Genomic DNA, 12,366 nt, shown 5'->3' with positions numbered 1-12,366 from the left:
TCCCAGAAAGACAAGATCCAGCCTCATCCACCAGAACACAGGCACTAGTCCCCTCCATCAGGAAGCCTACACAACCCACTGAACCAACCTTAGCCACTGGGGACAGACACCAAAAACAATGGAAAATACAAACCTGCAGCCTGTGAAAAGGAGACCCCAAACACAGTAAGTTCAGCAAAATGAGAAGACAGAGAACGACACAGCAGATGAAGGAGCAAGGCAAAACCCCACCAGACCTAACAAATGAAGAGGAAATAGGCAGTCTACCTGAAAAAGAATTCAGAATAATTATAGTAAAGATGATCCAAAATCTTGGAAATAGAATAGTAAAGATGATCCAAAATCTTGGAAATACAAGAAACATTTAACAACGACCTAGAAGAACCAAAGAGCAAACAAACAGAGATGAACAACACAATAAATGAAATTAAAAATTCTCTAGAAGAGATCAATAGCAAAATAACTGAGGCAGAAGAATGAATAAGTGACCTGGAAGATAAAATAGTGGAAATAACTACTGCAGAGCAGAATAAAGAAAAAAGAATGAAAAGAACTGAGGACAGTCTCAGACACCTCTGGGACAACATTAAACAAGGGAACATTCGATTTATAGGGGTCCCAGAGGAGAAGAGAAAAACAAAGGGACTGAGAAAACATTTGAAGAGATTATAGTGGAAAACTTCCCTAACATGGGAAAGGAAATAGTTAATCAAGTCCAGGAAGCACAGAGAGTCCCATACAGGATAAATCCAAGGAGAAACACGCCAAGATACATATTAATCAAACGATCAAAAATTAAATACAAAGAAGAAATATTAAAAACAGAAAGGGAAACACAACAATAACACATAAGGGAACCCCCATAAGGTTAACAGCTGATTTTTCAGCAGAAACTCTGCAAGCCAGAAGGGAGTGGCAGAGCATACTTAAAGTGATGAAGGAGAAAAACCTAAAACCAAGATTACTCTAACCATCAAGGATCTCATTCAGATTTGATGGAAATTAAACGATTTACAGACAAGCAAAAGCTAAGAGAATTCAGCACCACCAAACTAGCTTTACAACAAATGCTAAAGGAACTTCTCTAGGCAGGAAACACAAGAGAAGGAAAAGACCTACAATAACAAACCCAAAACAATTAAGAAAATGGGAATAGGAACATACATATCGATAATTACCTTAAATGTAAATGGCTTAAATGCTCCCACCAAAAGACACAGACTGGCTGAATGGATACAAAAACAAGACCCTTATATATGCTGTCTACAAGAGACCCACTACAGACCTAGGGACACATACAGACTGAAAGTGTGGGGATGGAAAAAGATATTCCATGCAAATGGAAAGCAAAAGAAAGCTGGAATAGCAATTCTCATATCAGACAAAATAGACTTTAAACAAAGACTATTAGAAGAGACAAAGAAGGACACTACATAATGATCAAGGGATCGATCCAAGAAGAAGATATAACAATTGTAAATATTTATGCACCCAACATAGGAGCACCTCAATACATAAGGCAAATACTAACAGCCATAAAAGGGGAAATCGACAGTAACACAATCATAGTAGGGGACTTTAACACCCCATTTTCACCAATGGACATATCATCCAAAATGAAAATAAAAAAGGAAACACAAGCTTTAAATGATACATTAAATAAGATGGACTTAATTGATATTTATAGGACATTCCATCCAAAAACAACAGAATACACATTCTTCTCAAGTGCTCATGGAACATTCTCCAGGATAGGTCATATGTTGGGTCACAAGTCAAGCCTTGGTAAATTTAAGAAAATTGAAATTGTATCAAGTATCTTTTCCAACCACAGTGGTATGAGACTAGATATCAATTACAGGAAAAAATCTGTAAGAAATACAAACACATGGAGGCTAAACAACACACTACTCAATAACCAAGAGATCACTGAAGAAATCAAAGAGGAAAGGAGAAAATACCTAGAAACAAATGACAATGAAAACAAAACGACCCAAAAGCTATGGGATGCAGCAAAATCAGTACTAAGAGGGAAGTGTATAGCTATACAAGCCAACCTAAGAAACACGAAACATCTCAAAAAAACAACCTAACCTTGCACCTCAAGCAATTAGAGAAAGAAGAACAAAAAACCCCCAAAGTTAGCAGAAGGAAAGAAATCATAAAGATCAGATCAGAAAGAAATGAAAAAGAAATGAAGGAAACGATAGCAAAGATTGATAAAACTAAAAGCTGGTTCTTTGAGAAGATAAACAAAATTGATAAACAATTAGCCACACTTATCAAGAAAAAAAGGGAGATGAGTCAAATCAATAGAATTAGAAATGAAAAAGGAGAAGTAACAACTGACACTGCAGAAATACAAAGGATCACGAGAGATTACTACAAGCAACTCTATGCCAATAAAATGGATAACCTGGAAGAAATAGACAAATTCTTAGAAATGCACAACCTTCTGAGACTGAACCAGGAAGAAATAGAAAATATGAACAGACCAATCACAAGCACTGAAATTGAAATTAAAAATCTTCCAACAAACAAAAGCCCAGACCAGATGGCTTCACAGGCGAATTCTATCAAACGCTTAGAGAAGAGCTAACACCTATCCTTATCAAACTCTTCCAAAATAGAGCAGAGGGAGGAACACTCCCAAACTCATTCTACGAGGCCACTATCACTCTGATACCGAAAGCAGACAAAGATGTCACAAAGAAAGAAAACTACAGGCCAACATCACTGATGAAAATAGATACAAAAATCCTCAACAAAACACTAGCAAACAGAATCCAACAGCACACTAAAAGGATCATACATTATGATCAAGTGGGGTTTATCCCAGGAATGCAAGCATTCTTCAATATCAATGTGCTACACAATATTAACAAATTTCAGGAGAAAAGCCATATGATCATCTCAATTGATGCAGAGAAAGCTTTTGACAAAATTCAAAACCGATTTATGATTAAAAAACCCTCCAGAAAGTAGGCATAGAGGAAACTTTCCTCAACATAATAAAGGCCACATATGACAAACCCACTACCAATATCGTCCTCAATGGTGAAAAACTGAAACCATTTCCACTAGGATCTGGAGCAAGACAAGTTTGCCCACTCTCACCACTATTATTCAACATAGTTTTGGAAGTTTTAGCCACATCAATCAGAGAAGAAAAAGAAATCCAAATTGGAAAAGGAGAAGTAAAGCTGTCACTGTTTGCAGATGACATGATACTATACATAGAGAATCCTAAAGATGCTACCAGAAAACTACTAGCGCTAAACAATGAATTTGGTAAAGTAGCAGTTTACAAAATTAATGCACAGAAATCTCTTGCATTCTTATATACTAATGATAAGAAATCTGAAAGAGAATTTAAGGAAACACTCCCATTTACCACTGCAACAAAAGTATAAAATACCTAGGAATAAACCTACCTAAGGAGACAAAAGACCTGTATGCAGAAAACTATAAGACACTGATGAAAGAAATTAAAGATGATACAAATAGATGGAGAGACATACCATGTTCTTGGATTGGAAGAATCAACATTGTGAAAATGACTATACTACCCAAAGCAATCTACAGATTCAATGCAATCCCTATCAAATTCCCACTGGCATTTTTCACAAAACTAGAACAAAAAATTTCACAATTTGTATGGAAACACAAAAGACCCTGAATAGCCAAAGAAATCTTGAGAACGAAAAACGGAGGTGGAGGAATCAGGCTCTTGGACTTCAGACTATACTACAAAGCTACAGTAATCAAGACAGTATGGTACTGGCACAAAAACCAAAATATAGATCAATGGAACAGGATAGAAGGCCCAGAGATAAACCCACGCACATATGATCATCTTATCTTTCATAAAGGAAGCAAGAATATACAATGGAGAAAAGACAGCGTATTCAATAAGCGATGTTGGGAAAACTGGACAGCTACATGTAAAAGAATGAAATTAGAACACTTCCTAACACCATACACAAAAATAAACTCAAAATGGATTAAAGACCGAAATGTTAGGCCAGACACTTTCAAACTCTTAGAGGAAAACATAGGTAGAACACTCTATGACATAAATCACAGCAAGATCCTTTTTGACCCATCTCCTGGAGAAATGAAAACAAAAATAAATAAATGGAACCTAATGCAACTTAAAAGCTTCGGCGCAGCAAAGGAAACCATAAACAAGACCAAAAAAAAAAAAAAAAAAAAACAAAACCCTCAGAATGGGAGAAAATATTTGCAAATGAAGCAACTGATGAAGGATTAATCTCCAAAATTTACAAGCAGCTCATGCAGCTCAATATCAAAAAAACAAACAACCCAATCCAAAAATGGACAGAAGACCTAAATAGACATTTCTCCAAAGAAGATGTACAGATTGCCAACAAACACATGAAAGAATGCTCAAGATCACTAATTATTCGAGAAATACAAATCAAAACTTCAATGAGGTATCACCGCACACCAGTCAGAATGGCCATCATCAAAAAATCTACAAACAAGAAATGCTGGAGAGGTTGTGGAGAAAAGGGAACCCTCTTGCACTGTTGGTGGGAATGTAAATTGATACAGCCACTATGGAGAACAGTATGGAGGTTCCTTAGAAAACTAAAAATAGAACTACTGCACGACCCAGCAATCCCACTACTGGGCATATACCCTGAGAAAACCATAATTCAAAAAGAGTCATGTACCACAATGTTCATTGCAGCTCTATTTACAATAGCCAAGATATTGAAGCAACCTAAGTGTCCATCAAGAGGTGAATGGATAAAGAAAATGTGGCACATATATACAATGGAATGTTACTCCTCCATAAAAGGAAAGGAAATTGAGTTATTTGTAGTGAGGTGGATGGACCTAGAGTCTGTCATACAGAGTGAAGTAAGTTAGAAAGAGAAAAACAAATACTGTATGCCAACACATATATATGGAATCTAAAAAACAAACCAAAAAATGGTCATGAAGAACGTAGGGGCAATATGGGAATAAAGATGCAGACCTACTAGAGAATGGACTTGAGGATATGGGGAGGGGGAAGGGTAAGCTGGGACAAAGTGAGAGAGTGGCATGCACATATGTACCCTACCAAACGTAAAATAGATAGCTGGTGGGAAGCAGCCGCATAGCACAGGGAGATCAGCTCGGTGCTTTGTAACCACCTAGAGGGGTGGGATAGGGAGGGTGGGAGGGAGGGAGACGCAAGAGGGAAGAGATATAGGGATATATGTATATGTATAACTGATTCACTTTGTTATAAAGCAGAAAGTAACACACCATTGTAAAGCAGTTATACTCCAATAAAGATGTTAAAAAAAAAAAAAAGTGTGTGCGCTCCGAGATGAATCTCAGTTAAGTAGGTTGCTCTACCTACAGCCATGTAGCAGAAATAGTGATTGTTATTTACACTACACCCAATTTCCAAAAATAAATCGAATCCATCCACGTTAAATTCCCCAAATATCATAATCCCAAACAAGAATAAAAGGCAAGGGTCACTTACTAAAAAAAAGAGGAAAGGGGGGAATGGTTACAGTGGAAAACGAAGAATAATGGGAACTACCGTAGTGAGCAAAAACAGCTCTGGGCTCTCCTGCCTTCAGCTCATCAGAGAGAACTCATTGCATATCTCAAAGAAAAACATTAGTTCATAGATAATACGTATGTTATCCTGGTATCTTTGATAAATTGTACTAAGGGAACTTAATTAATACCTTCTATCTCTGTTAGCAATGTTCCACACAGAAAGGCAGATTTGTCACATGTAGCTTTTATCTTACACTGAGTCTCAATAAAGAGTACATGTATTTCTTTAGCCGCCTTAGAAGAATGACGATTGTTGTTAGGATGTTACATTCAGAAATAAAGTTCTGTATCTCATAGGGAAAAATAAAAGAGTACATGTAGTATTCAAAAGTTTCTTCTCTCAAGACCATTTCTTTCTCTCAGAGAAACCAATTGTCCTTTGTTATTTAAATGATTGTTAAGGTGACATTTATGATCATATCGCCAATTTTATAACAAAGATTTATGGACTGCAGTTTCATAAGTAAGTTATTAACCAAAAGCTGTTCTGGACTCGTGTTAGCATGAGTGGAGGAGAGGAAGGCACATGACAGGCCTTCAGCCTTGCCTGTGCGTGCCTCGCACGGACTCTGCGAGGAAGGCCAGGTCTGGGAAGGGAGCTGATGGCCGCAGGGGGTGCTCTCTGTTGTTTGCGTGTGGCTCCGAGATCCAGGGGCCCACGCACGCTGCCTCCTCCACTGCCCTGCTTGCAAGTCCTTCCTTGGTTTGCAGTCCCCAGAGATGGGGGCGTTGCTGCCAGCGCTGCCGGTTCAAACTAAACACTTAGGGTTTGAAGAGTCAGCGGGGCAGGGAGCAGGGTGGGGGTCTCCTTTAGCACTGTGAATGCAGGTGACTGGAACTCAGAAGGAAGAGTAAGGCTGTCACTTAGGAGAAGAGCGAGTACTTGGCAGGCGGAAACCATCCCTTCAGTGCTCTTCTGCTTAAGGGGGGATATGTTTTAGTTCCATTTACGCCCCTGGAAGATATACACTATGGTCTTGGGCCAGTGAGGGGTTGAGGGCTAAGTCTTTGTAGTCAGCTCTGGGTGGGGACATTCCCTTCCTGTGACCTTAAGGAGATTTGGGTTTATTCAGTTGGGGATCCCTGCTGTCTATAAAAATCCTTTTGCTGCCATTTGTCGAGCAAATCTGTAGTAGGTCTTCACTCCTTTCAATATTATTATTACTTAGGTTAGCCTAAGAAAAGATGAGCTGTAGCAAGGAATTAAAAAAGCCAAAATTCAGGCGGAAAAACCCCTACTCATGTCTGGAAATAAAACAGTTTGGTACACCTTCAAAATACTTTTCTATTCTAGCTCACATTTGGGGCCTTTACAATTTCATTTCTTTTTTTTTTTTTTTTTTTTGCGGTACGCGTGCCTCTCACTGTTGCGGCCTCTCCCGTTGCGGAGCACAGGCTCCGGACGCGCAGGCTCAGTGGCCATGGCTCACGGGCACAGCTGCTCCGCGGCACGTGGGATCCTCCCGGACCGGGGCACGAACCCGTGTCCCCTGCATCGGCAGGCAGACTCTCAACCACTGCGCCACCAGGGAAGCCCTCAATTCTAATCTATTTGTCTCCCCACCCACTCGTCCCATCCACCTGTTACCTATCATCTCTCTATCTCTTTGCCTATCTATCTATATCTATATCTATCTATCTATCTGTCTGTCTGTCTATCTATCTACCTACCTACCTACCTACCTATCTTATCCTTCCATATATTCACCTATCTTTTGCAATGTCCCATCACATTTCCACTAAAGCCCTAATAGTGGAATATGTGGAATATAAAGAGTAAAATGTATCTTTTTTGGCATTTAACTTCCTAACTAGAATGGTAATGTAGGCACAGGGGAGAAAAGAAACCAGAAAATTGTTGTGAAATAGGTGGTTAGGGAGAACAGAACGTTTTCTGCTGTACCTATAATGAAGATAAGGAAAGTTTAAAGAATACATCACCAGAAAAAAATTTGAGATAATATTTCATAACTTTATAAAAAAGGATACAGGTTATTGATCATCCTCTTCAAATCGACCTTCTCTTTGCTGTAAGGGCACGTCTGCTTTTTACCAACAATACACCAACCTCGGATGCAGAATTCATGAAAGCTTAGGGATCTTTTTAGGGAAGCTTCTGGATATTAAAGGGCAAGGTCTGCTTCATGATGATGTAATAGAAGTGACCCCACCTGTAGGGTGGAGTGGTGGAGGTGGGAATTGCTCTCGGTTATGACTCAGTTGTGTCCATCACTCTCTTAGGGAGATTCTGCAGGACAAGGGAACCACCAAGTCCCAGAGGAGCCTGGAGTCAGAGCTGCAATAGCTTATGACCCTGAGGAATTTACTGATCTTCTTGGCCTTATGTGTTCTTACCTCACTCGATTCTTGTGATTAAGTTACATAAAGAATGTGGACATGCTTTTTTACAGAAATGTCTTATGTAAACATATCATTGTATTTCTCTGTCTCGCTTATCATGCATTTTTCTGTGTTTACCGTAGCATCTCTCCATTCAGCTTTTTGTGCACCTACTCACTACCTACTATGTATGTAACCAGACTTGTCTTAGGCGCTAGACAAATTTAAATTATTTGTGGTCAAGAATATGTACAAATATTTCTGTTAGCTTCATAAGTTTTTTCTCAACTTTTTATTACTGATAAGGGGCCAGTTATTTTTAATAGAATATAAACCTATAATGAACATCTAAAACTCTAGGCATTTACAGATTCAGTTGTATACAACCCCTTGTCCAGAAAGTTTGACCCTTTGGCCCCAAAGTTGCCAGTGAACTGTATGTTTTTCTGCAGCACCAGGGACGGAGTCTTAACAGAGCACAAGTCACTCTGTGTCATGACTTTCTGTGTATTTACATGTCTCTCCTGGGCAATATGTTACCTGTGGGACCATGACTCATTCATCTCTGTGCTCAGCACATTAAGCAGTGCCTAAGTGCCTATTTATTGAAAAGTATTTGAATGAATCATTCAAAACCGATTACTTTTGCAAATGTATTTCCCCCAGGTTCCACAGCTTATAGATTTGGGTAAATGATTAACTACAATGAGATCCATCATGTTGATTTATTTCTACAGTTGTTGATCCCAGTGTGGCCTTCTGGATCAAGATCACATGATGTTCTGTCTGGCCTGCTACACACCTGTGTGAACAAAAATGATGTTCCCTCTCTAACAGACGGAGGATATGAAGGCGGAGGCAAGTCAAGGCCATGTAGATGATTCCTCAATATTAGATCTGTGTGCAACTAAGGGTTCCCACTCTTTTACGTTCTTGGCGTTGGGGTCACTTTTGCAACATGCTTGGGTTAACATACAGTGTATTATAACAAAGATTCTGAGTCAAAACCCATACAGCTCTTCATTCAAAAGGGCTGGAGTACAGCCCCATCTTCCACATAGATATGGAGTTCAGGGGTCATCGAACGATCATCGAAATGTCCATCTCCTCTTTAATATTCTCTCATCTTCAAAATCTCATCTGCAAAGCTTCCACACTGGCAGAATTGCCGCAGAGCAAGACTCAGATTCCCGCCCCCTTGTTAATATGATTCCGGTTTGCCCACTCCTTGTTAATATGACTCATGCTAAAATGGGCCTTTAATAATACTCCCTGCAAAGCAAATTTAAAGGTGACTACATTTTCGATTACATATGCACACGTGTACAACAATCCCTAAGGGCTTTTAAAGGTGAAGAGAGAGAAAATACTTCCACTTGCAAATGGCAGAAGGGGCTCTGTTCCAACATTTGAAAAGTAATTCATATTTAAAACTAGGACCAGACTTGGAAAATTTCTACTAAGAATGATAGTTTTTTGGGAAAGGTATCACACTGAGAAACCACATAGACTTCCACATGGGGTATCTTTGTGTTTCTCACCTTAAAATGCTAAAACTTAAATGTTGGAATAATACATTTCAGATGCATTTGGTCCAGTTTAGTTTTGCGGTACGCGGGCCTCTCACTGTTGTGGCCTCTTCCATTGCGGAGCACAGGCTCCGGACGCGCAGGCTCAGGGGCCATGGCTCACGGGCCCAGCCGCTCCGAGGCATGTGGGATCCTCCCGGACCTGGGCACGAGCCCGTGTTCCCTGCATCGGCAGGCGGACTCTCAACCACTGCGCCACGAGGGAAGCCCTGGTCCAGTTTTTGACTCTCAGGATTGAATAAATGGAATCTGTCCAGGTTAAACAGAATCAAATCATGAGTGCTGCACATCTAGGGCATTACTGATTGAGTTAGGTGGGCTTCAGAGGCAAAAGACAGATGGTTTAACCACCTCATAATGCCAGAGCTTTGAACCGACTGAGTGCATAGCAATATTATAAAATTGATATTGTACTATAAAATAAAGATAAATGATGCCTTCTCTTCCCTCTCTTAAGAAAAGAATTAAAATACTGATTGTTGGCCAACGCAAACACAACTCTGGTATCCAGAGTTACTTGCTCAGGCAGGGCAGGCTGCTGGGTTCTTGACCTCAGTATCTTTCAGCACAGTGGAGATCTTCCTCACGGTTACTGGAGTCCCAGAGGATGCTGGTTTCCAGGCCCAGGCTGGTCTGGTCCCTAATACCTAAAGATTCCTCAGCCAGTAGATAGCAATTTGGGGTACAGCCCATAGGCAGAGGAACCAAATAGTCCAAGAATTGGGTGCTCACGTTTTGGTCCCTCCTTGTGTAACTTAAAGTGTCCTGCTGCCTGTGACCTTATCCTCTTTTCAAGACCAAAGCTGATACTTGGCTTCCCCCATCACCACTGTTGACACAAGCAGGTTCCTAAGGATTATTTCCAGGCAAAGAATACCGCTTTGTCGTTCTTGTTCCTGTGAAACTCAGACACGGGCTCCACCTGGAGAGTCCTGAGTTCCTCCCTGCACCTGAAACTTCACTCTGTTTTTCACTCCCCAACCCTTTCTCTCTCTTGTCCTTCTTGGCTACCTGTTTGCTTATAGCTTCACCAGCTTTCCCAGCCAGCCTCTGCACAGATGCTGCAGCCCTCCTGTCTGTGTGGCATGAAGATTCCTTTTTGAAAAAGAAGTTACTGGAGGAGGAGGTTCACCTCCTGCTAATTAAGAGCAGTTCATTATTCAGCAGGGATTGCCAGAAAGTCTCAAAAAGAAGATGGATGGGAGGATAAAGGCTTGGGGTTTGGGGATGAGCGTTAAGCAAGGCAGAGGGTGGGGTTAAGGGGAGAAAAGGAAGGAGGAGGGAAGTGATGAGACAGTCTTCCCTGACTGGCTATCTCCCATGCCTGACACAGATTATCTGAAAACTGCCTCCTGGCACTGGCTTGATAAAGACCAAAGGGTCTCCCATGGAAAGGATACACACGCTTGCACGAAAGCTGGTAGGTGTTTTCAGTGAGTCCTTCTTCATTGAGCACCACGGTGATCTGCCCACAGGCGGCACCGATGTCGTCTGACGAGCTCCTGGTGGGCATCCCACTGACTCTATAGAACTGTTGGGGGAAAGGCACAGAGCAACACCATTCTCGGAACACAGGGAAGCCACTGCCAGGCTTGGGAACATAGTCTTTACTGTTTCTCTGGTGGTTTAGAACTTGAAACACTTTTTCCCATAGGGACAATGCTACTGTGGGGTAAAGGTTTCTAGGCAAAACCCCACGGCACCCCAAATGGACCCAAAGCACATCGCTAATTGTAACTACCTAACCTCCCCACCAAGGAATCCTTTGAGAGGAAGAGTTTTTATCCAGAGCTGTAAGTGCAGACTCACACGGGAAGCTTTTTAAGTTCACCCAGAGCCTGACCCTTCCCTTTATTTTCCTGGAGACTCTGATTCATAGATCTGGAGTAAACCCAGGCATCTATGTATCTTTTAATTAATTTTAATATAATTAAAATTTTAATATAATCCCAAGTGATTATACGGAGCACACAGACTAATGCCATTAGAAGGCAATGCATCTGGAACCCTAATTTAAGACACTGCGTCTCCCCAGGGCTGCGGATGAGGAGTGATTCTCAACATCAGCAGCACATTAGAATGTCTCAGAAGCTCCTTTAAAAATAAAATATGTATTTTATAATAGCTTTAAACTTAAAGATACGAAGATAGTACAGAGTTCCCATACCAAGTTTCCCCTATCAGTGACATCTTACATCAGTATGGTACATTTGTCACAATTAATGAGCCAACATTGATACCTTATTATGAAATAAAGTGTATAGATTATTCAGATTACTTGGTTTTCCCTTAATGTCCTTATTTTGTTTCAAAACCCCACCTAGGATACCATTAATTATCGTGTCTCCTTGGGCTCCTCTCGGCTTTGGCAGTTTCTCAGACTTTGGTTTCCTTCTGACTTTGAGAGTTTTGGAGGCAGGTATTTTGTAGAATGTCCTCCACTTGGAATTTAGCTGATGTTTCTTCTCTTGGTTCCGCTGGGGTTATGGTTTTAGGGAGGAAGATAACAGAGGTGAAGTGCCATTCCTACCACACCGTAGCAAGGGTACATGCCGTCAACATGACGTCCCTGTTGATGTTGACCTAGATCACCTAGCTTGAGGTAGTGGTTGTCAAATTTCTCCACTATAAAGCTACTCGTTCTTTTATTTCTTTTTATACTGTACTCTTTGGAAGGAAGTCGTCATCACCATGAGCAGCCCACACTTAAGGAGTGGGAAGTTATAAGTTATGCTCCACCTCTGTGTTAGTCAGCGTTCTCCAGAGAAATGGAACTGATAGGATATGCATGAGTGTGTGTGTGTGTGGAGAGAGAGAGAAAGAGAGAGAGAGAGAGGGAGGGAGG

At 40.7% G+C, this 12,366-nt stretch overlaps 1 protein-coding gene across 1 annotated transcript in view; it reads right to left on the bottom strand.

Moving 5' to 3' along the window:
- Window positions 1-12,366, bottom strand: part of RNF175 (ring finger protein 175) — a 76,869-nt gene that overhangs the window by 3,947 nt on the left and 60,556 nt on the right. The window contains 2 exon segments of the mRNA XM_067734646.1: window positions 7,582-7,683; window positions 10,922-11,052. Coding sequence (XP_067590747.1) covers window positions 7,582-7,683; window positions 10,922-11,052 — 233 coding nt within the window.

This window comes from Pseudorca crassidens, chromosome 4, assembly GCF_039906515.1.
Source record: "Pseudorca crassidens isolate mPseCra1 chromosome 4, mPseCra1.hap1, whole genome shotgun sequence".
Taxonomy (NCBI): domain Eukaryota; kingdom Metazoa; phylum Chordata; class Mammalia; order Artiodactyla; family Delphinidae; genus Pseudorca; species Pseudorca crassidens.
This window is presented reverse-complemented; position numbering and strand designations above follow the sequence as displayed.